Here is a 24,564-nt window from a genome sequence, read left to right on the forward strand (position 1 = left end):
TTGACCGTCTGCACTCCACCGTCACTGGACTGCCAGCAACACACGGAGCCCAAGATCCCTGGCGATGTCTCTGGGTTGGAATCAAGATGGACATTACAAATACTGGAGAAGAAGCCTGGGGACCTGTGCACCACTTGCAAGAACTACAGCCCTCTCCTTCCCCTCTGCCACAGCCACCATTACTCACAACACCCCCTGTCAACAGGACCGATCCTGACAGTGTACTGCTTTCCTCTTTCCTCGTGGCTTGTGTCCTCACTTTCTCCTGCCCTGCCTAAACAGACCCTGGCTCTTTTTCAAATAAAACCATTCCTGCTTTACCTTGTCACTCACTACCCCTTTCATCCTGCCTGATATTTTTCCCACAGAACTAATTATCAGCAATACCATATCTTTGTTTACTGTCTTTCTTGAAGGCACACATAAACTAGAATGTAAGCTCCTTTAAGCAGGAAATTAGTCATCCATCTATATATCCCCAGCACCTAGAGCAGTGTATGACACATAATAGATGCTCCATAAATATTTATTGGATGGATAGATGGATGAGTGAACAAAAAACAGAATGAACACTCTAACCTGAACCTGCCATACTGCTGATCCTCTTAACCGTTTCTCCTTCAATTGCCAATAGCATCTCACCATTTAGATTTAAAGTTCCTGTAATTTCTCTAGCCATGATCCTCATTATTTTCAATAACTGGTGTTCTAACCTAATTTTATTGTCTCTTGCTGCCTTGGATAAACACTTTGAATTCACCTTGGCTCAATACCTTGGTAATATACCCCTAGGGCTTGCCCCTGTCCCTCAAGTGAGAGTGACCAGTATGTGGCCATGAATGACCACTGCTCTACCACAGTGACTTCATAAATGAATTACCTCTAGAACGTAATCATAGTATATAAATAAATAAATAAATGCCCAAACTAAACCAAACAGCATTTACAGTGGCCATAAATGAAGTCCCTGTCTTTGGTAAATGTGCATCTTCTATAATAACAAGTCAAGTGGACAAGATAGAGTCCAAAAAGGGGAAAGGTAGAGAATTCTTGAGCCATAGGTAGGTAAGTGGGAACATCCATATGACTGTTGGTAGGAGTATAAATCACTACGATGTTTCTGAAGGGGAATTTAGAAATTGCTATTTAAATTTCTTTCTCTTTTGAGATGGAGTTTTGCTCGTCACCCAGGCTGGAGTGCAATGGTGCGACCTCGGCTCACTGCAACCTCTACCTCCCGGGTTCAAGTGATTCTCCTGCCTCAGCCTCCTGAGTAGCTAGAATTACTAGTGCCCACCACTACGCCTCGCTAATTTTTGTATTTTTAATAGAGATGGGATTTCAGCATGTTGGTTGGCCAGGCTGTTCTCGAACTCCTTACCTACCCTTTCAGTAGCATTTCAACTTTTATCAATTCATTCTGTAGAAACTTTCCTATAACTGGAAACATCCAAAAACCCATTAATAAAGAGATGGTTTAATGATGAAACCACATAGTCATAAAATGGAATAGTGCAATCCTTAAAAAGAATAAATATATACCTGTTTGTGTTAAATGGAATGTGAAAATTGCACATGAGTATATGTGGTGTGATTTCTCTATCAGCAGTTTATACCCCTCTTCTAGATATGAGAAATAACAATGAATAATACAATGATGCTGCTCTCGTAGATGACAGGGTGATGGATGTAGCAAACCACCATGACACACGTGTACCTATGTAACAAACTGGCATGATCTGCACATGTACCCCAGAACTTAAAGTATAATTTTTAAAAGAAATAAATTATAACTGGAAAACAGATCACAAACAAATAAAGTTTCAATAGCAGACGAAGTAGTACTATGAAGAAAAATAAAGCACAGCAAAAGGGACAAAGAGTGATAAAAGCAGAAAAAGCCTCTCTGAGGAGACAGCCTCTCTTGAATCAGAAATCTGAATAAGGAACAAGGCAAGAAAGTCAGAAGGAACAGATAGAAGTAAAACAGGCCCAGAAGAAGCATCCTTGCAGGCTTGAGGAAATATAGGGAAGACAGTGTGACTGGAGAGCATTGATCATATGGAATGAGGGACAGAAGATGAGATGTGAAGTGTCCAAGGACCAGATCATATGGCATTTCCGGTGTCACGATAACAATTTTGGATTTTCATTTTATTTTGGTGATTAATCATTAAAAGATCTTGAGCAGGGGAATGATATATTCGGATTTACATTTTTAAAGGTTCACCATGGCTGCTATGTCAAGAATATTCTGAGGAGGAAAGGAATAGAAGCAGTGAGACCAGCTGTATGGGTATGACAGTGCTCTTTTGAGTGATGGTAGTATCTGGACTTAGGATTGGAGCTGTGGAGAGGAAGAAGAATGACTAGATTTGTGATGCATTTTGAAGGCAAACCCAAGAGGATTCTCTGATGGATTGGGTGTGGGGTATATTAGAGGAATCAAAGATGATTACAAGAATTTAGGCCTGATCAGCTGAGTAAATGGCAGTAACATTTACTGAGGGAGGAGGTTTTAGTAGTAGGAGGTGGCAGTGTGTTGGAGGTGGGGAAGAGTTCTGTCTTGGATATGTTCATGTTGAAGTGCCTATTATATCTGTAAATGGTGCTACTAGGTAATTGGGTTAATGACTTCAGCATTTAGAAGAAAGGTTAAGTCCTTGATGTATACTTGGGAGGCATAAGGGCATGAATGGCTTTTTTAGCTGTGTTAAAGCTATGTTAGAGATCACCTAGGAAGTAATTGTAGAAGAAAGCAAGAAGGTCTGAGGCCTGAGGTCTAGGGATCTTCTATATCTAAAAATCTCAAAGAGGAAAAATCCAGCAGAAGAGACTGGAAGTAACAACCAATGACAGAAGGAAAAATGGAGAGAGTGGATCACAGTAGCCAAGTGAAGAAGTGTGTATAGGTATAAAGAAAAAATAATTCCCAAATTATTAACCATTGCCTTTCTTGAGTGGTGAAATTATAGGGGCCATTCAATGTTTGTAATTTCTTTTAATATTTAAATATTTTGTAACATACACATATTGTCTTTGTAAGCAAAAATAGAAATACAAAGAACAATAAAAAATAAAAATTTAATAACATATTAAAACAATGTGTAGAAAGCATCAGCATTAGTCCATGTAACATAACCTATTATATCCTTGATTAGACAATTTACAAAAGGAATCCAGTGACCAAAAATAAGAGGAAAAAAAATGCAGTGTTTCATATGGCGTATCTAAGAGTATATGTAGGTACCTGCTTTGTAAAGGTTTTATGATTATTGAAAAGTTAAAGTGTTTATAGTATTTATTATGTATGTAATTAGAGAGCATTTTTCATATATTATTAATGGGTATTAAGTGATACTGTACACAAACTAAAGAGAAAACCAGAAATGTATATAGAATGTATAGATGGAATAAAGTCTAACAGTTTTCCTAACCTATTGATACTGCTCATACATGTAAGCTAATAAATATTTTAGGATTTATTTCCATGCTATGAATAGAATGCTAATTAGTGCATTTCAAAGTGGCTCAAGAAAATTCCTCTGAACTTACCAAGAATTGAAATGAAAATGTATGTAACTCCCAGTGCAAATGGAGGTGTACACCCCAAAACTGCGAGTCAGAAGTCATGCAGCTGAGTCAAAAGGCCATGAGACAGCTGTGTAGCCTTGGAATTAGGATAAAATCTATTACACCTAACTCCATAACCTACATGCCATCCCAAATGAGTATAAATATTATATAGTGTATGTTAAAGTGCTGCAAAAATCATCAAGTAATAGACTAGTTTCTCTTAAAGAGTTTGCTGGTATGTGATAGTACAAAAACTGTGGTATTTTTCATACTGGGTTCCAAGTGCACCTTTTCCTTAAAAGGATGTGACCTATCATTCGGGACTATTCATACACACTTAGAGAATTCTGTATTAGGAGAAACCTATTAGATTGTTTACCATTATCTTTCCACCTAACAGTTGGGTGCCACATTCAGATTTTCAATGAAGTTGTCACTATCGATAATACAATGAGTTCATTTTGGCTGACTGAGATTCAGGAATTCACTGAAACTGTGGCCATGGCATACCATCCAGTGCTACTCTTAGCCAAGTACACTTTGGCAAGGAGCCTGAATCAAGCATAGTATTCTCTTAGGTTACTATTTTAATGATTAAATTTGTAATTATGTGTAATATTAACTATTGTATTGCAGGATCAATTGATATTCAGGGAAAAACTGTCTAAATAAAACTTAGAGTTTCTTTTACTCTCTCCTGTCAGAGTCGGGCCACAAAAAGTTAAAAAGTACCATTCAGAGAAGCACAGAAACAGGCATGGCAGCTGAAATGAGGAAGATGGTAAGACAGCCAAGCCGAGAGTCTACTGATGGCAGCATCAACAGTTACAGCTCTGAGGGCAAGTAAGTAATGTCAGCACGTCCGCATCACTGTGGAACCACAAATTGTCTACTAATCAGTAAAATAACAAAGCCACTGAGTGTTACTGTGCAGCTTTCTATTTAACCAGAAGTTCGACCATCCATTTTAAACTACCCTGATGGCTTGTAAGTAAGGACACATGGACACACCTCTATACCTGGTCCTTCATATCGTTCAAGGATGAAGAAATTCTGAGTCCACATGAACAAACTGATTTCCTCCATCCAGGAAAGCCCAGAATAATCCTTTACTGGATATTTAGTGTAGAAATACCACATGTAATGGACTCTAAAATGGGAAACCCAGTCTGTCCCTGTTACCAAAGTCTACATGAAAATTAGAAGAAAGGAACTGATTTCATATGTTCTTAATTTTCTCCAAGCTATTTTGAACCCTAAACCTTTCTTACACTCTCATACATGTAAGTAACTTACATTTTCTTGTTTTTAAACATTGCTGACTCATTTTTACCTTATGTAATAATCCAGGATCTATCAGCTTCATTAGTTTTCTGACTAAAATGTTTTGGTTAATTCTGAAAAAATTGAATAAGATTTTTTTTTACTCATTTTTATTTTTTACCATTTCATTTGGATCCTGCACAAAACCTGCTTCTTCTAGTGATTGAGACTATTTCTGGTAAAACTGAATTCTTTTTGAGGTAGTGGATCTTACAAAAATAAGTAATTAATGTGTTGTGTTGGATTACATGGAGATTCACCACACATAAATTTTCCATGATTATTTATTAATTACCACTCACATTATTCATATACCAATCTAATATTCCTAATTTCTTGTCTTTACTGGAATTTTTCTATTTTGTTTAGAAAATTTAACAAAATTATGCCAAGCTAGTGGTTGTAATACTCTTTCTCATTCCTGAAACTAATTGGTCTCTGTTTAGTTGGTCAAATGACTGGTGTGCATGTTTCCAGTAAGGAATAGCTAAGAACAAAAATCAGCAAGTATGAAAGTTATAGAGATAAACTAACTGACAAAATACCAATATTTGATGAAGTAGCATAAAGTAATGTACAAATGAGACTTGAAGACATTATTTTCTGATACAAAAAAGTAACAAATTTGCCTCCATCATAAACCATTTAATCTCTTGGATTTATGGCCATTGTTTCTGGATGGAATTGTAATATGTGTCCCATTTAATTTCCTTAGTTAAGAGCAATAATAGATGTGAAATCACAGTGGAAACAGTGAGTCTCTATAGAAATATTTTCAAATAAGTAATCCTCCCCCACTTCTTTAGGACTTTAAAACTAGGCATCAATGAACTTGTTTTTCCTATTATACCTGAAATTTAGACATGATACCTTGACTCATTTCATCATATTTCAAGAGGATTCAGAATGCTAGAAATTATTTTGGCAGCCTGTAACACATGGCAACACTGGTCCTTGGGCCAGTGACCCACATATGATGTAGTATAGAGATCATTGCTAATTATATATTATTAGTGAATCTTTTTGATATTTTAAGCTCTAGTGGGAAAAATATGGCCACTTCCATGTTTTTATGAAGGCCATGGAATAAAAGGATCCAAAGACTTACATATTTTTATCTATTTTGATTTTTTTGTTAACTTTCTCCTTAAAACATTCAGTGGTGACAAAAATATGGAAACTGTACTGTAGGAGAATTGTAATATTTAATGCTGGTTGACATATTTTTTTTAATTTTTTATTGCATTTTAGGTTTTGGGGTACATGTGCAGAACATGCAAGACAGTTGCATAGGTACACACATGGCAGTGTGTTTTGCTTCCTTTCTCCCCTTCACCCACATTTGGCATTTCTCCCCAGGCTATCCCTCCCCAGCTCCCCCCTCCACTGGCCCTCCCCTTTTCCCCCCAATAGACATCAGTGTTTAGTACTCCCCTCCCTGTGTCCATGTGTTCTCATTTTTCATCACCCGCCTATGAGTGAGAATATGCGGTATTTCATTTTCTGTTCTTGTATCAGTTTGCTGAGAATGATGTTCTCCAGATTCATCCAAGTCACTACAAACGACACAAACTCATCATTTCTGATTGCTGCATAATATTCCATGGTGTATATGTGCCACATATTCCCAATCCAGTCTATCATAAATGGGCATTTGGGTTGATTCCAGGTCTTTGCTATTGTAAACAGTGCTGCAATGAATATTCGTGTGCATGTGTCCTTATATTAGAACAATTTATAGTCCTTTGGATATATACCCAGTAATGTTATTGCTGGGTCAAATGGAATTTCTATTTCTACATCCTTGAGAAATCGCCACACTCTCTTCCACAATGGTTGAACTAACTTACACTCCCACAGTGTAAAAGTGTTCCTTTTTCTCCACATCCTCTACAGCATCTGTTGTCTCGAGAATTTTTAATGATCGCCATTCTAACTGGTGTGAGATGGTATCTCAATGTGGTTTTGATTTGCATCTCTCTAATGACCAGTGATGATGAGCAGTTTCTCATATGTTTGTTGGCCTCATAAATGTCTTCTTTTGTAAAGTGTCTGTTCATATCCTTTGCCTAATTTTGAATGGGCTTCTTTGTTTTTTTCCTGTAAATCTGTTTGAGTTCTTTGTAAATTCTGGATATCAGCCCTTTGTCAGATGGGTAAACTGCAAAAATTTATTCCCATTCTGTTGGTTCCTGATTCACTCTAGTGACTGTTTTGTTTTGTTTTGTTTTTTGCCATGCAGAAGCTGTAGAGTTTCATTAGGTCCCATTTGTCTATTTTGGCTTTTGTTGCCAATTCTTTTGGTGTTTTGTTCATGAAGTCCTTGCCTACTCCTGTGTCCTGGATGGTTTTGCCTAGATTTTCTTCTAGGGTTTTTATAGTGCCAGGTCTTATGTTTAAGGCTTTAATCCATCTGGAGTTAATTTTAGTGTAAGGTGTCAGGAAAGGGTCCAGTTTCTGCTTTCTGCACATGGCTAGCCAGTTTTCCCAACACCATTTATTGAACAGCGAATCCTTTCCCCATTGCTTGTTTTTGTCAGGTTTATCAAAGATTGTATGGTTGTAGATATGTTGTGTTGCCTCAGATGCCTCTGTTCTGTTTCATTGGTCTATATCTCTGTTTTGGTACCAGTACCATGCTGTTGTGATTACTGTAGCCTTGTAGTATAGTTTGAAATCCAGTAGTGTGATGCCCACCGCTGTATTCTTTTTGCTTAGAATTGACTTGGCTATGCGGGCTCTCTTTTGGTTCCATGTGAAGTTCATAGTGGTTTTTTCCAGTTCTGTGAAGAAAGTCAATGGTAGCTTGATGGGGATAGCGTTGATTCTGTAAATTACTTTGGGCAGTATAGCCATTTTCACGATATTAATTCTTCCTAACCATGAACATGGAATGTTTCTCCATCTGTTTGTGTCCTCTCTTATTTTGTTGAGCAGTGGTTTGTAGTTTTCCTTAAAGAGTTTTCTTACGTTCCTTGTGAGTTGTATTCCAAGGTATTTTATTCTCTTTGTAGCAATTGTGAATGGCAGTTCGTTCTTGATTTGGCTTTCTTTAAGTCTGTTATTGGTGTAGAGGAATGCTTGTGATTTTTGCACATTGATTTTATATCCTGAGACTTTGCTGAAGTTTGATAACAGTTTCAGGAGTTTTTGGGCTGAGGTGATGGGGTCTTCTAGGTATACTATCATGTCCTCTGCAAAGAGAGACAATTTGGCTTCCATCTTTCCTATTTGAATGCCCTTTATTTCTTTTTCTTGCCTGGATGATCTGGCTAGAACTTCCAGTACTACATTGAATAGGAGTGGTGAAAGAGGGCATCCTTGTCTAGTGCCGGATTTCAAAGGGAATGCTTCCAGTTTTTGCCCATTCTGTATGATATTGGCTGTTGGTTTGTCGTAAATGGCTTTTATTACTTTGAGATATGTTCCATCGATACCGAGTTTATTGAGGGATTTTAGCATAAAGGGCTGTTGAATTTTGTCGAATGCCTTCTCTGCATCAATTGAGATAATCATGTGGTTTTTGTTTTTGGTTCTGTTTATGTGGTGAATTACGTTTATAGACTTGTGTATGTTAAACCAGCCTTGCATCCCCGGGATGAATCCTACTTGATCATGATGAATAAGTTTTTTGATTTGCTGTTGCAATCGGCTTGCCAATATTTTATTGAAGATTTTTGCATCTATATTCATCATGGATATTGGCCTGAAGTTTTCTTTTCTTGTTGGGTCACTGCCAGGTTTTGGTATCAGGATGATGTTGGTCTCCTAAAATGATTTGGGAAGGATTCCCTCTTTTTGGATTATTTGGAATAGTTTCAGAAGGAATGGTACCAGCTCCTCTTTGTGTGTCTGGTAGATGTCGGCTGTGAACCCATCTGGACCGGGACTTTTTTGTGTGTGGTAGGCTCTTAATTGCTGCCTCGACTTCTGACCTTGTTATTGGTCTATTCATAGTTTCAGCTTCCTCCTGGTTTAGGCTTGGGAGGACACAGGAGTCCAGGAATTTATCCATTTCTTCCAGGTTTACTAGTTTATGTGCATAGAGTTGTTTGTAATATTCTCTGATGATGGTTTGAATTTCTGTGGAATCTGTCGTGATTTCCCCTTTATCATTTTTTATTGCATCTATTTGGTTGTTCTGTCTTTTCTTTTTTATCAGTCTGGCTAGTGGTTTTTCTATTTTGTTGATCTTTTCAAAAAACCAGCTCTTGGATTTATTGATTTTTTGAAGGGTTTTTCGTGTCTCTATCTCCTTCAGTTCAGCTCTGATCTTCGTTATTTCTTGTCTTCTGCAAGGTTTTGAGTTTTTTTTATCTTGCTCGTCTAGCTCTTTCAATTTTGACAACAGGGCATCAATTTTGGATCTCTCCATTCTCCTCATATGGGCACTTATTGCTATATATTTTCCTCTAGAGACTGCTTTAAATGTGTCCCAGAGGTTCTGGCATGTTGTGTCTTCGTTGTCATTGGTTTCGAAGAATTTATTTCTGCCTTCATTTCGTTCTTTATCCAGTCAACATTCAGGAGCCAGTTGTTCAGTTTCCATGAAGCTGTGCAGTTCTGGGTTGGTTTCTGAATTCTGAGTTCTAACTTGATTGCACTATGGTCTGAGAGACTGTTTGTTATGATTTCAATTGGTTTGCATTTGCTGAGGAGTGCTTTACTTCCAATTATGTGGTCAATTTTAGAGTAGGTGTGATGTGGTGCTGAGAAGAATGTATATTCTGTGGATTTGGGGTGGAGAGTTCTGTAAATGTCTATCAGGTTTGCTTGCTCCAGGTCTGAGTTCAAGCCCTGGATATCCTTGTTGATTTTCTGTCTGGTTGATCTGTCTAATGTTGACAGTGGAGTGTTAAAGTCTCCCACTATTATTGTGTGGGAGTCTAAGTCTCTTTGTAAGTCATTAAGAACTTGCCTCATGTATCTGGGTGCTCCTGTATTGGGTCCATATATGTTTAGGATCGTTAGCTCTTCTTGTTGTATCGATCCTTTTACCATTATGTAATGGCCTTCTTTGTCTCTTTTGATCTTTGTTGCTTTAAAGTCAATTTTATCAGAGATGAGAGTTGCAACTCCTGCTTTTTTTTGCTCTCCATTTGCTTGGTAAATCTTCCTGCATCCCTTTATTTTGAGCCTTTATGTATCCTTGCATGTGAGATGGGTTTCCTGGATACAGCACACCGATGAGTTTTGGTTTTTTATCCAATTTGCCAGTCTGTGTCTTTTGATTGGTGCATTTAGCCCATTTACATTTAGGGTTAATATTGTTATGTGTGAATTTGGTACTTCCATTTTGATGCTGGCTGGCTGTTTTGCCTGTTAATTGATGTAGATTCTTCATTATGTTGATGCTCTTTAGTATTTAGTGTGATTTTGGAATGGCTGGTACTGGTTGTTCCTTCCTAGGTGTAGTGCCTCTTTCAGGAGCTCTTGTAAAGCAGGCCTGGTGGTGACAAAATCTCTGAGTACTTGCTTGTTCGCAAAGGATTTTATTTTTCCTTCACTTATGAAGCTCAGTTTGGCTGGATATGAAATTCTGGGTTGAAAGTTCTTTTCTTTAAGGGTGTTGAATATTGGCCCCCACTCTCTTCTGGCTTGTAGAGTTTCTGCCGAGAGATATGCTGTGAGTCTGATGTGCTTCCCTTTGTGGGTGACCCGACCTTTTTCTCTGGCTGCCCTTAATATTTTCTCCTTCATTTCAACCCTGGTGAATCTGACGATTATGTGCCTTGGGGTTGCTCTTCTTGCGGAATATCTTTGTGGTGTTCTCTGTATTTCCTGCATTTGAGTGTTGGCCTGCCTTGCTAGGTGGGGGAAATTTTCCTGGATAATGTCCTGAAGAGTATTTTCCAGCTTGGATTCATTCTCTTCGTCCCCTTCTGGTACACCTATCAAACGTAGGTTAGGTCTCTTCACATAGTCCCACATTTCTTGGAGACTTTGTTTATTCCTTTTTGAGCTTTTTTTCTCTAATCTTGGTTTCTTGTTTTATTTCATTGAGTTGATCTTCGACTTCTGATATTCTTTCTTCTGCTTGGTCAATTCGGCTGTTGAAACTTGTGCATGCTTCTCGAAGTTCTTGTGTTGTGTTTTTCAGCTCCTTCAATTCATTCATATCCCTATCTTAGTTATCCATTCTTGTTATCATTTCCTCGAATCTTTTTTCAAATCTTTTTTCAAGGTTCTTAGTTTCTTTGCATTGATTTAAAACATGTTCTTTTAGCTCACAAAAGTTTCTCATTACCCACCTTTGGAAGTCTAATTTTATCATTTCGTCACAGTCATTCTCCGTCCAGCTTTGTCCCTTGCTGGTGAGGAGTTTTGGTCCTTTCTAGGAGGCGAGGTGTTCTGGTTTCGGGTATTTTCCTCCTTTTTGTGCTGGTTTCTTCCCATCTTTGTGGATTTATCCACCTGTCGTCTGAGTAGTTGCTAACTTTTCGATTGGGTCTCTGAGTGGATGCCCAGATTGTTGATGATGAAGTATTTCTGTTACTTGGTTTTCCTTCTACCAGTCTAGCCCCTCCACTGTACGACTGCTGAGGTCCACTCCAGGCCCTGCTTGTCTGGGGTGCACCTATAGCAGCTGCAGGACAGTGAGGGATGCTACCAGTTTCTTTTTCTGCTATCTTTGTCCCAGAATGATGCCCGCCAAATGTCAGTCTTTTGGATATACATGGGTCTGGGAGCTGATTGAGGAAACAGTCTGTACTTTATAGGAGCTCAAGTGCTGAGCTGTGAGCTCTGATGTTCATTCAGGGCTGTTAGGCTGCTATGTTTAATTCTGCTGCAGCAGAACTCATTAAAAAAAAACCTTTTTTTCTCAGATGCTCTGTCTTGGGGGGTTGGGGCTTTCTTTATGAGTGTCTGTTGCACTGTCCTGCCCAGCTAGGAGGCAGTCTAGTCACTATTTGCCTGCCGAGGCTCCCCCCTGCTGGTGTGAGGTCTGCCCTGTTGCTGCAGGCTCTGCCCTGCTGCTGCAGTCTCCGCCCTGCTGCCACGGGCTATGCCCTGTGGCGGAGTCTCTCTGTTGTGGCGGGTTGTCTCAGCAACAGCAGGCTGTGTCAGCAATGGGAGTGTACCTCAGTAGGGGCAGATTACTTCAGTAATGGCGGACGCCCCTCCCCCACCGAGCTGCACCATCCTGGGTTCAGCTGTGCCCGCAGTGAAACTCTCCACCCAGAGTGTTTGGAATCGCTGTTTTGTTTGTCCCACTGCGCTGGCCCAAATGCTTTTTCCCTGGAATCTCCTGGCCTGGTCTGGCTCACTGTCCAAGTCCCGTTCAATCAGATGGATATGCCAATCTGCCATCTCAAGTCTCAGATTGCCGGTTCAACAGGGCACCTGGGCCAGTGTGCTTTGTGTGGAGCATTGTGTAGTGTCACTGCGCTGCGGCTCTGGCCGCCGTCTACACCAGCCAAAACCGCTGCGCTGCCATCCCGCATCTCTCCTATACCTGTGAATTTCCCCGTTATGTGGGCAACAAAGATCCATCTGGAAATGCGGCCCTGACTCACCCTCCACATGTTCACCGAGAGCTTCAGTCCTAGGTTGTTCTCACCGCGCCATCTTGAGTCAGTCCCCAGCTGGTTGATATTTTATATTTTAATTTTATATCTTTTGAATACCTCTACAAGGCAGTGTTTTATAATTTGCTTCATTATTAAGATCCAGTACTTGGCAGCCATAATTTAGATAATATTGTTTGGTGCTGTTTGCTTGCTAGTTAACAACAAAACCTTTTAGAGGACCTACTAATCATGATACTGAAGACGTTTCTGAGGCATTCAGACCATCAAAGCTAGTACTATGCCAATACCTGTGTAGCCTGTTTGATATGTCCCAAGCCAATTTCAAGAAAACTGTAAATATAGTTCTACTTGCTCCAAAAGTATTAGTCCACATATTTTCCCAGCTCTCTAGGTCACTGACTGAGGCATTTTTTGCCCCAGCAATAATTGGCAGCATGGCATCCCTGCAGTACACCTTACAATATTAAAGCAAGATTTTTATTCTAAATAACCAAATAAAACTATTCAATAAAAAAAAATGCTCATTCAAAAAAGTGCTTACTGAATGCCTATTACATAATGAGCATAGTTCTCGTTACTCAGTGATAACTGCAGCAGTGAAGAAGAAGATCACAGGCACTGCCCTTGTGCAGCTGAACATCCTGGGGCTATCAGTAAGTTATATTATAGGAAGAAATGCATATTTTTTTAACCAATTAATTTCTATTAGAACCAAATAAAAGTCTCAAATAATCTAAACATTTAATTAACCCAAAAATGAATACATTATATGTTTTATTTGTAAATAAGAACTTGTACTATGCTATAAAATTTATTGAAAAAAATAATTGGCCACTTTTAAAAATTTAGTGTTAATGTTACCTAATATTCATGAGCAAGTATCTGTGTAAGGTTTATGATATAAAAATTTGCATCTTATTTTTTTTTGTCAGCAACAAGTTTGTATAGGGATTTGGAACTTAATATATTGAAAACCATAACTGAGTCCTCTTGAAAAGAGCATTAAGAGTTTACACCTTTTCTCAATCAATGTTGGGCCTCATATGCTTGGCCCAAAGACAATCCAAAGAACCAATTTTTAAAAAACAGATTGTCTAAGTAATATTTATATTTCATGATCATAATTAGTCAAATGAAAACTAGTGAAAATAATTCTGGATTATTTCATGGGTTTTCTTCCTTTGGTTTTTATCCTTTGGCTGATAGTTTAATATTTCCTGGAGTGCGTCTGGGAGCTGACAGCCAATTCAGTGATTTTCTTGATGGATTGGGACCAGCCCAGCTTGTTGGCCGCCAAACCCTTGCCACCCCTGCAATGGGTAAGAATCATTTTTTATACATGAGAATTGATGTTTTGTGTTTGACAAAGTCATTTAAAACTTAAAATTGTGTAATTGCAATACAAGTGAGAAGCAACATTTTGGCTAAGGTGTTACTGTTTGCAAACAACTATTATAATTTCAAGTATATTTTTCTAATTCGAGATATTATGAAAAAGGAAATAAAATTAGTCATAAATATTTGAATTACCAGAACCCTGTTAAGACAGAGAGTCTACAGTGGATCTAAATGTAGGACAAGGGTGGTATTTCACAGCATGGGGAGAAAAAAAAAGACTGTTTAGTAAAGAATAGTGGCATCACTGTTTACTTCTGTGAAAAAAATTAATGGAATTCCCCCACTCTACACAACTTGCCAAAAAAGTTAATATTTTAGACTTAACTATAAAATAAAGGGAAGGTGGAGAGAGACACTAAAAAGTCCTGAAAAACACTTAAGTTGATCTTTCTATAATATTGCAGTGGGAAAGAATATCAGCAAAAATGTATGTATGAAAACTGATTAGCTGGAGGATACAACATAGTAGAATTTTACAATACTGAGGCTTGATAGAAAATCATACAAGCTTCCTAAGAGGAAAAATAATTCTACAAAAAAACTTTCAAAAATCAGATTCTCATTGGACTCCTCACATTTTCACTGGACTCTTCAATAATACTGGAAGAGAAGAGTATTAACATTACCTTCAGAATTCTGAGTAACAACTGATTTCCAATCTAGAATACAAAAGCCAGCCAAACTATGAAGTAAATTTGAGGCTAAAGTAGATACATACTCAGCCCCAAGCAAAGCTTCAAATCATTTTCCTCATTTCTAATATTTCAGAAAGCTACTCAGAGGATTTACTTCAACCAAATGAACTAAGTGAATTTTCAAAATTATGGATAAAAAAAAAGAAAAGATGGAACCAATAAATAAATACTTGCTTCCTCACAAGATAAAGATGATTGGGATAGCCAGGATGATAGGGAAGGAGGAACTAAAGATAGCTGCAGCAAGGTTTCAAAGCAACGTTCAAATTGTATCATGTCAGATTTCATGAGATAAAATTTATAGAATACCTAATGTGTTTGATTTTAAGGAAGAGATAAACAACCAGGAGAAACTAAGATTTGAATTAGTGAGATGTACATAAAAATGTAAGCAAATGCTTTCCTAAAAGACACTAATTGGGCCGGGCGCAGTGGCTCAAGCCTGTAATCCCAGCACTTTGGGAGGCCGAGGCTGGTGGATCACGAGGTCAAGAGATGAGGACCATCCTGGTCACCATGGTGAAACCCCGTCTCTACTAAAAATACAAAAAATTAGCTGGGCACAGTGGCGCGTGCCTGTAATCCCAGCTACTCTGGAGGCTGAGGCAGGAGAATTGCCTGAACCCAGGAGGCGGAGGTTGCGGTGAGCTGAGATCGTGCCATTGCACTCCAGCCTCGGTAACAAGAGTGAAACTCCGTCTCAAAAAAATAAATAAATAAATAAATAAATAAATAAATAAATAAATAAATAAATAAAAGACACTAATTAAGTATAGGAAAAAGGAAGATCTAAGAAATGAGAAGTAGTTATAATATTCCAGTTCACACAGTTATGCATAAGGTTACTAGTCAAAATAATATAAATAGTAATATTGGGAAAATGGGATGACAGAAAGAGATCAAAATTGGAAGTAGTAATAATATCTAAAATGCAAAAAGGAAAATATAAGTATAGTGCTTAGAAATAATAAGGCAAATACCAGAAAGTAAATCAGATAAAAATATTGAAAATTGTGAAAGCAATAATTTTTGGAAGATAAGAAGTTGAGAGAGGGGATAGAAGTTAGTTATGTATAAACATAACAGGTTTTATAGAACAGTTGGGGACATCTATATGATTTTAAAAGAAATCTTTAAAAAACATGAAAAGGACAAAAAGAAAACAAAAGATTTCTGGGAACTGAGGTCTAAAACAGAATTATAAAACTAATGAGAATGTCTAGAACAACAAAGTTGATCAACTGACCAGGCAAATAAAGAAAATTCATGCCTGAGAAAATAGAAGTGATTCAACTAAGTAAAAATAACTTAGAAATTGTTAGAGGTAGAGTATCACAAAATCCACGGAAAAAAGGACCAAGCGTTATTAAACAAAAAACAAGTATATATTTTAAAGAAAAAAAGAGAATGGAAAATATAATGAATTAAAATTTAAAATTCAGTTGATGAGGTAAATAGTATACTGAACAAAGCTTAAGATAGAATTAATACAAGGAGAACTATAGAATATCACTGTAAACATTGCCTATTTAAATTTTAAAAATTCTTTCATAATAGAGAATATGGGATGTAGGAAGAATAAACTGAAAAGCTCAAAATTACTCTAAAAGGAGCCTAAAAAGATAATAGAGAAACAGTTTTAGAGGAAAAACTAATGATGACTGAACTGTTTAAGGAAAGCAGAAAACCTGAGAGACTGAAAGAGCACACTGAGTGGTAAAATGAACAATCTATACAAAACAAATGAGGAAAAGCTTCTTAATGTAATTTCAGAACATCATCTCAAATCATGAGGAAGATAAAGATTACCTAGCAAAGAAAGGCAATAAATGAACAGCTTTCATTTCTTAGCAATGCCAAAACAAAAAAAACAACAAAAAATATATATATATATAGAGAGAGAGAGAGAGAGATATTACTCTCAAACTGCTAAAGAAAAGGACTATCAACCCAAATTTGTATATTAAGACAAATGTTCATTCAAGAGTAAAGATGAAATAGAGACATACTCATTCACACAATGATTCATGAAGTTTACCATCTCGTGCTCTTCACTCAGAGGTGTGCTGTATCAAGAATAAACCTAAAAGGAAAGAATGGGATTTGGGAAGTAATGATGAGTGAAGAAATGAGTGAAACTTGGTAAATATATTAAAATAATAATAATTTAACAAAAACAGCAATAAAAACAGGGTTTTAAGTGTGTATTTGACAACAAGCAGAAAAAGCAAAATAAAATAAGTTGAAACAAAAATGCCACTCAGCATCTACGTGAAAGTTGAGAAGTTGAAGAATTCTTAAATAATTAAAGATACTTGTCTTATATGGGAGAAAACAGGGAAACACTAACTTTAGGTTTTGGGGCAGTCACCTATTGGAATAATATGACAGTATCTAGTAAAATTTAAAATGTAGATGTGCTATGACCCAGCAATACAGTTTGTAGTTACATATCTTCAAGAAATTTCTTGCAGCATTCTTTGTTGCAGCACCAAATAGGAAGACCAAGACCCCTAACTGGATATAAGATAAATAAATATAGCATTCACATAATAGAACAGTATAGAGAAATTAAAGGGAATGTTCTAGATTTCAACCCATCAACTTGGATGGATACCTAAGAAAATGTTAAGTGAAGAAATAAAATTGCTGAATGATACCACTTACACAATGCTTAGGCTAGACACAGTAGCTCACATTTGTAATCGCAGCACTTTGGGAGGCCAAGGCAGGCAGATCACCTGAAGTCAGGAGTTCGAGACCAGCCTGACCAACATGGTGAAACTGTGTATCCACCAAAAATGCAAAAGTTAGCCAGGCATGATGCTGCATGTCTGTAGACTCAACTACTCAGGAAACTGAGGCAGAATTGCTTAAACCTAGGAGACTCTGTCTTCCAGGTTGGAGTGCAGTGACGTGGTTTTGGCTCACTGCAACTTCTGTCAAAAATAATAATAATAATAAGCTTAAAATTTGGAAATGTATTTGAGATGGACAGTTATTAAAAACTATAACCTACCACGAAGAATTTTAGAGTAAATAGAAAGCTGAAAAAACCTGAGTAGAACTATAATTGGTATTTAACATTCTACTCACCAAAACATGGGGAGAATAATCCCAGATGTTTTCACAGATGAGTTCTAATAAATATGAACTCAAGAGACATGAAAATTATGAAACAAATATTTTCTTGAAATAAAAAGGGACTCATTCTAGTTGCTAATCTAATTTTGTATCAAACTATACATAGGCTATGTAATCCACCTTAATAATCAAAGAAATGCAAATTAGAATATCTTTTTAACCAGATTGGCAAAAATTAAACATATTTTTGATACTGGTATTAGACATATTGCTAATACCAATATTATTGAGGGTGGGAAGCAGGAAGGGAGATATTTCTGGTGATAGTGCAAACTGGTACAACCTTTCCAGAGGAGTTGGCAGTATGCATGGAATTTTTGGATGTCCATCCTATTAGATATGAAAATTTAAAATCTTGGAATTCTATGTTCAAAAAATAACTGATGCAAGAATGTGTGCAAGAATTTTTATAAAACTGTTCATTCCAGCCCCATTTTCATACACCAAACTATAAATAGTTTATGTAAATAACCTTTATTTCCATCAACAGGAGCCTGATATAATAGGTAATGACATGTCCATATAGTAGTCCATATAGTCAATAAAACGACTGGGTATGATATGATTGATGATAGATAGATAGATAGACAGACAGGCAGAGAGATAGATAAAAGAATGCGAGGATATTCACTAAATATTAATGGTGGCTTTCTCTGGATAATGAAAATACAGATGGTTACAATTTTTTTTTCTTCCCATCATTTTAAGTAAATATACTGAATGAAATAAGAGTAAGAAGTCTTATTAAGTACAAGAATCACAGAAATACTTCAACATTGTTATAGTCCTTTATTACTATAATGTAGATGTGCTATGACCCAGCAATACAGTTTGTAGTTACATATCTTCAAGAAATTTCTTGCAGCATTCTTTGTTGCAGCACCAAATAGGAAGACCAGAAAAAAATAAGAGAATTGTTTCCAAATTTGATTTAGAAGCTGGGGGAAAAAAGTGGGATTGTGCAGTAAGGGGTCTAAATATTAGTTTCTTATCAAAATCATGAAGATAAAAATCTGTAGTCTGATATGGGCTGTCCTTTTTGTTTTAACTGCACATAACTACAAAGAAGCTGAAACGCACCTTGCTTCCCCTCCATTTGCAGGTGATATACAAATTGGAATGGAGGACAAAAAGGGCCAATTAGAAGTTGAAGTTATTAGAGCACGAAGCCTCACACAAAAGCCTGGTTCTAAATCTACACCTGGTAAGTATTCCTGAGTTTGGTGAAGAGATTATTAAATAGGCAAACAAGTAAAAACATTTGCTGCATTTGAATTCCATATGCTCTGTTTTGCATCATCTAATTGATTTAAAAAGCAGTATTTCTGTGTTCTTTGATGTTATTAAAATGGATCTCGGTTTTCCTTGCACAATTATTATTTCAGAAGGTGTTAGAAAGTGTTTTATAATATTTTTAAAGTTTAGTTATGGTTGTCTCTTAGCTTTTGTCAGTCATTTTCTTTCTTCACATTTAGAAAGGCAAAAGAAAAAGAGAATATAGTTTTAATCATAAAAAGAGAACAATGAACTTTAAGATCTAAACCTGCTTTGTAATCCAAGTAAGTCAAAGTCTTCAAATAACTTTGTATACATTGACTCAAAATGAGGAAAATGGCAGTAATGGTAACATATAGATTTAAGGAATAGAATTTATGGAACAATGGAAGTTTTAAGTAATTTGAATAGTCAATGGGAAACTTTCAGTAAGCATCTCTAATTCTGTAATAGGACATTCTCTAATTTAAAAAATAGTTGAATTTAAGGAATAACTTCTTATATGTTAATATATCTTTCTTCAGCTCCATATGTCAAAGTATATCTTTTGGAAAACGGGGCGTGTATAGCCAAAAAGAAGACAAGAATTGCACGAAAAACCCTTGATCCTTTGTATCAGCAGTCCCTGGTTTTTGATGAAAGTCCACAGGGTAAAGTTCTTCAGGTCAGTAATGGTTTGTTTGACTTTTTACATTGAAATATTTGTATTATCCATACATTGAAGAGATGGTCAAACACAAAGAGAATAAAATTTGGTAAAGATAAATGTAGAATAGTATTCTTGAGTAGAAAAATTCAAATGGTTAATTTATAATATAAATAATGTGTAGTGTTAAATATATTTGGCAGATCTAATAGAGAACAATTTTATTCTCTCTCTTCTTTTCTTTTCTCTCTCCATCCTCTTCTTCTAGGTTTGCCCTGTTCCCTCCCCTCCTCACTCCTCTCTAGATAGATAGATGATAAATAGAGATATATCAAACAAAACAATGTGAATAATAATTGATTGAGCATTGCTATGTACCAAACATGAGATACAAAGAGGAAGAGGGAGAGGAAAAGAGAAGTGTGCAGAGACCAGCAAATATTTAGTCCTGGTTGACTGCCATGTGTATTTTTAGGTGCATAAATATATATATATATATATATTATTTATATATATAAATATATATATAATTTAAACTTTGTAGCTAACATGTGCAATAAGTATCATTATCCCCATTTTAAAGATTATGTCTGAGATTCAAGAGGTTAAGTAATTTCACAAAGTTACTCAGTAAATTGTAAAGGCGGGATTCACCACCAACCCTGCTTGTGTAAAGCTGGTGAATGAGTTCAGCTGAGAAACTTTACAGATGACTGAAGGATTAGAAAATAGAACATGGAAGTATGTGTAACAGAAGGCTTGTCTGACACCAATAGGAGTTGTTCTAGATTGTGGCAATTTTCAATGATTTAATTGAAATGTTAATCATCTAGGTCAAAATTGGAGTGCAAGTCCTCAAAATGTACCAGTTCTTAATTATTTATTTTTTGGCCTGCTCTTTACTAAAAAGACCATAACACGTAAGAAATCAAATGAATAATCTCATTCTTTGTGCATATTTTCTTGTACATACACTCCATGGTATACTGAGTTGGATTGCTAGTCGCCCTCCTAAACTGCACAAATTTTAATTTTTATATTTCTATGGCCCTGCACATCACTAATTGGATAGTAGTTATACAAGAAAGGTGTTGCATTCGTATAATAATAATCTTACATATTTCTTTCTTTAACATGGCTTATGTAGATAATACTCATTGACTAGGAACACACAGTCCTTAATTCCATCAGACTAAAAATTTTTGTGAAGTGTCTATGAGCACCTTAAGGTTATTGTATCTTCTTTTCTGCGCCTTCTCCTTCATGACAGTTGTATTCATTATTCATTTCCTCTCCTTCTCTGACTGGCCCATTTTTACAACATAGTTGCTTTGAACCCTTCTAATGTGAAGCAGACAGAAGTCCTGGTAATGTTGCATTTCTCTATCTCTGCAGGTGATTGTCTGGGGAGACTATGGCAGAATGGACCACAAATGCTTTATGGGTGTGGCTCAGATTTTGTTGGAAGAACTCGACCTGTCCAGCATGGTGATTGGATGGTACAAATTGTTCCCACCGTCCTCTCTGGTGGATCCCACACTCACTCCCCTCACCCGCCGGGCTTCCCAGTCATCTCTGGAAAGTTCAACTGGGCCTCCCTGTATTCGATAATAGTGAACTCATACCAGTCATTCCAATAAAACTCTACATTTCAGGATAATAATCTGAACCAGATATTTCATGATCAAAAGCATTGTTGGAGACAGACAATCAACTTATGTTTTGCCTGTAGTAGTTTTTCAATAATATGTCCCAATCATTATTTAAAACATGGCTTCATATGACAGAACAAGGCAATCTATCAAATTACAGGAAGAATCAATGTACTGGTGAGAGTCACTGATGCTTCTAACAAATAGAAAAAGAGGAAACTTTAAATCCACACATACAGATACACACACGTATACACACACACACACCAAATTGAACAAACTGGAAACTCTCACTCTGTGAAAAGTTGTATTCTACACGTATCTGCACAGACCACAAGCAGTGTTATTTCCCTGATGTTTGAATTGTTTTGTTCTTTCATGTGTTTTGTTTATTTGTGTGGTGGTTGTTGGTTTTCATTTCTTGAGTTTTTGTTTTGTTTTGTTTTCACCACATCTGTCATCTCCACTAGTTTTTTTTTTTTTTTTTTTTTTTTTGGCTGTGTCATGACAGGCCTCATGATGCTAACAGAGACTCTTCCCTTCTTTTTTCCAAAAGCACCAAAAAAAGGGCTGAAGTGATCTCTGTGGCATCTTCCCAAAGTGTTGAACAGCTACATAAGGTGAAGCCAGGGAAGGGTTTCACTGGCTCTCATTTTATAATTCTTTAAAGTCTTGTGTCTGGAAACCAAAAAGACAAAAAGTTATCTTCCAAAATAAATAATCACAGAAGTACTTTTTTTGATTAAGAGCCTATCTGTTTGCATTCTAGAAAATTAATTTATGGTTTCCATTGTTCTGCATGGAAGACTTTTAAAGAAGTCGATCTGCAACTAATGCTGGAGACTAAAACTAACTGCATAATTGTACTTTGAAAACACTCCTTGTAATGCCTTTTTCTTCCTGATATCAAAAAAAAAATATGCTCATGTGTATAAACCATACTTTGACTTTCCAAAATGGTGACTAGGAATGGATTTGAGCCTAAGACACTTTGAGCTATGCCCAGGCTTCTCAGCCATGCCTCAGTGTAGACACACCCATCTGCCCTGGATAGAGCATGGTATGAGCTGTTCAATATTCCACTGGAAATTCCAGTTGAAATATTCTGCACTAAACTAATGTTTTTATTGAATTTTAGTTTACATTTCTTTGAGACTGATGCAAGCACAAAGCTTGATTTTTTAATGCAAAGTATCTTACTTTTTGGGGGGAAAATAAACAAAGTCAACTTTCAATTTGCATTTTCTTCATTTAGTTTTTCTTGGCCTTGAATTTCCCTGTGACATTCTGTACATGTGCTACAAACTGCAGTCTCTGCAGGTGCATTGATATGTTCTCCCTCCTTTTATGAGTCACTCCACTTTTGTGATTACACAAATAGAGCAGCATGACTTGAAACTGTTCAAAGCTGCATGCACATTTTGTAAAAAAAATTTTTAAAAAGAAAAGAAACAAAAGGTTATTTAATAATGTATGTTAGTTCCACATAGGCCAGCTTGTATGTTGCATGTACTTGTACAGTTTGCTTGTTAATTACTATACCGAAATAACCAAGAAATCTAAGCCATCCATTTTTGTTATAGACATTTTGCGGGTTTTAGCCAGACTCAGTCTCTGGGTCTGTGGTGAAATGTCTATAGATGGACTTTATTTTTTACCCTCCGGAAAACGTGATGTAGTATGGACCAAATTCCTTCCAATAAATATTTTGGTGTAGATTCCTACTGTGGGGCTATAACACATGTAGACACTGTGTACACACTAGGTTTTAATTCATAGACATACTGCCTGCACCAAGTGAATTATTTATTATTATTTACACATGCCAGAATTATCTGCCCATCTTTCCACAGGGCACAGATTGACCACTGCTCACCATGATGAGCAGGAGGAACTGAAGCATTGGTGCACTTCTACTAGATTCCGTTCTGTCTTAGTGGCCAACAATCAACTGATTATAATTGGGTAGTATCTTTCTATTTTGACCATTTGTCTTAACACTCCCCTGTGCTTTTAAATGAAATTCCAACTCATGTATGTAAACATGTTTAATAAAATTTACTTTTCATGTCTGTTAGTAGCCATCTGTGTTCTATGTCTTGCCAGATTTCCATTGTGGGTTCTATGGTGCAAAATGGGAGCCAGACCACGGGAAGGGGAGGCTGGGGTTTGTTGTCTGCTGTGGGCATTTGACTTGACTTGTCACTGCACTATATTATGTCTTAATCTATGGCCCAAAGGGTACTTTGCATCACCTACAAGTTTTCACTTTGTCAGCCTGTCTAAGTGAGCACATGACTATACTTCTGAAAAGTGGCATTATTAAAAATAATAAATCTCAGTAAGAATCAAATGGAAGGTTGTTTTCTGCTGCTGTTTGAATGTGCTAATAAAAGAGACAACTCTGTTGTCCAGTTGCCAAATTATTTCAAGTTATGTGACATCAAAAAATTGATTCCTGCGTCTCTCATCAGTGTATTTCCTCTTTCCATCTTTTTGTTCTGAATCCATGACTAATTTAAGTAACCTTAGTTTAGAGGAAACCAATTTAACAAAAAATAAGCAATACAATGACTCTAAATTATTTTTAATAGAATCTTCAGTAATAAAACTATCTCCAAATATAGATAGATAAATATCCAAAATAATATATTCAAAGAGATGTTATTAACTTTCAGGTTATTTTTATGATTTTATTCTTATCTAAAAGTGTGTTCATATACTTCATAATCATCACCTCTCATAAAACCCTTGGTAAGCACTACTTTCACCTCGCATTGTAGTAAAATAACTTTTGTGATCTAATCTTGTCTAAGAGCTCCTATCTTTTTATAGACCACACTGGCTTTAACTTGTAAAGCAAAGTAAACACAGCTACATCAACATCAAATTTGAGGCAATAAAGTGATTGGAGAAATGAATGCATCAGTTGTTTATAGTTTTTAAACAGTTGACTGAATTTTGCCCTATTAAATTATCCATTTGTCTACATGACACAAGATTATCTGTCAGGCTGGGTCAGTAGGAGGCAAAAACAACTGATGAGTTCAGTTTAAAACAAACTGTCAGAGTGAATCTGTTTAAGGTGTGTGCATTAAGATAGAGCTGGGTGAGGCCAGGAGACAAGTCTGCCACTGAAACAAGTGATGACAGTTGTCTTCAAAATTATTGTCTAGACAGAAGAAGAAGAGCAGTAATCTTGCTTCAAACCATGTAAAGCTCATGGCATTGGGATTTTAGGGTCTACAATGATAGGAGGAAGGAACCTAAGAAAAAGCAGTTTTGCTAAATCTTCATGGTTTCTTGCTGACTCTTAACAACTT

The 24,564-nt window shown here is 36.5% G+C and overlaps 1 protein-coding gene across 50 annotated transcripts in view; it reads left to right on the forward strand.

Annotated features, from left to right (window-relative positions):
- Positions 1-23,665, forward strand: part of RIMS1 (regulating synaptic membrane exocytosis 1) — a 514,861-nt gene extending 491,196 nt beyond the window's left edge. For all 50 annotated transcript variants that reach the window (XM_035296065.3, XM_078369518.1, XM_035296067.3 and 47 more), the window contains 5 exons: positions 4,281-4,419; positions 13,638-13,750; positions 18,771-18,872; positions 19,468-19,607; positions 20,985-23,665. In XM_035296065.3, coding sequence (XP_035151956.3) covers positions 4,281-4,419; positions 13,638-13,750; positions 18,771-18,872; positions 19,468-19,607; positions 20,985-21,200 — 710 coding nt within the window. In that variant the 3' untranslated portion in view covers positions 21,201-23,665. The remainder of the gene's footprint in view (positions 1-4,280; positions 4,420-13,637; positions 13,751-18,770; positions 18,873-19,467; positions 19,608-20,984) is intronic.
- Positions 23,666-24,564: the final 899 nt, after the last annotated feature.

This window comes from Callithrix jacchus, chromosome 4 (assembly GCF_049354715.1).
Source record: "Callithrix jacchus isolate 240 chromosome 4, calJac240_pri, whole genome shotgun sequence".
In the NCBI taxonomy this organism is placed as follows: domain Eukaryota; kingdom Metazoa; phylum Chordata; class Mammalia; order Primates; family Cebidae; genus Callithrix; species Callithrix jacchus.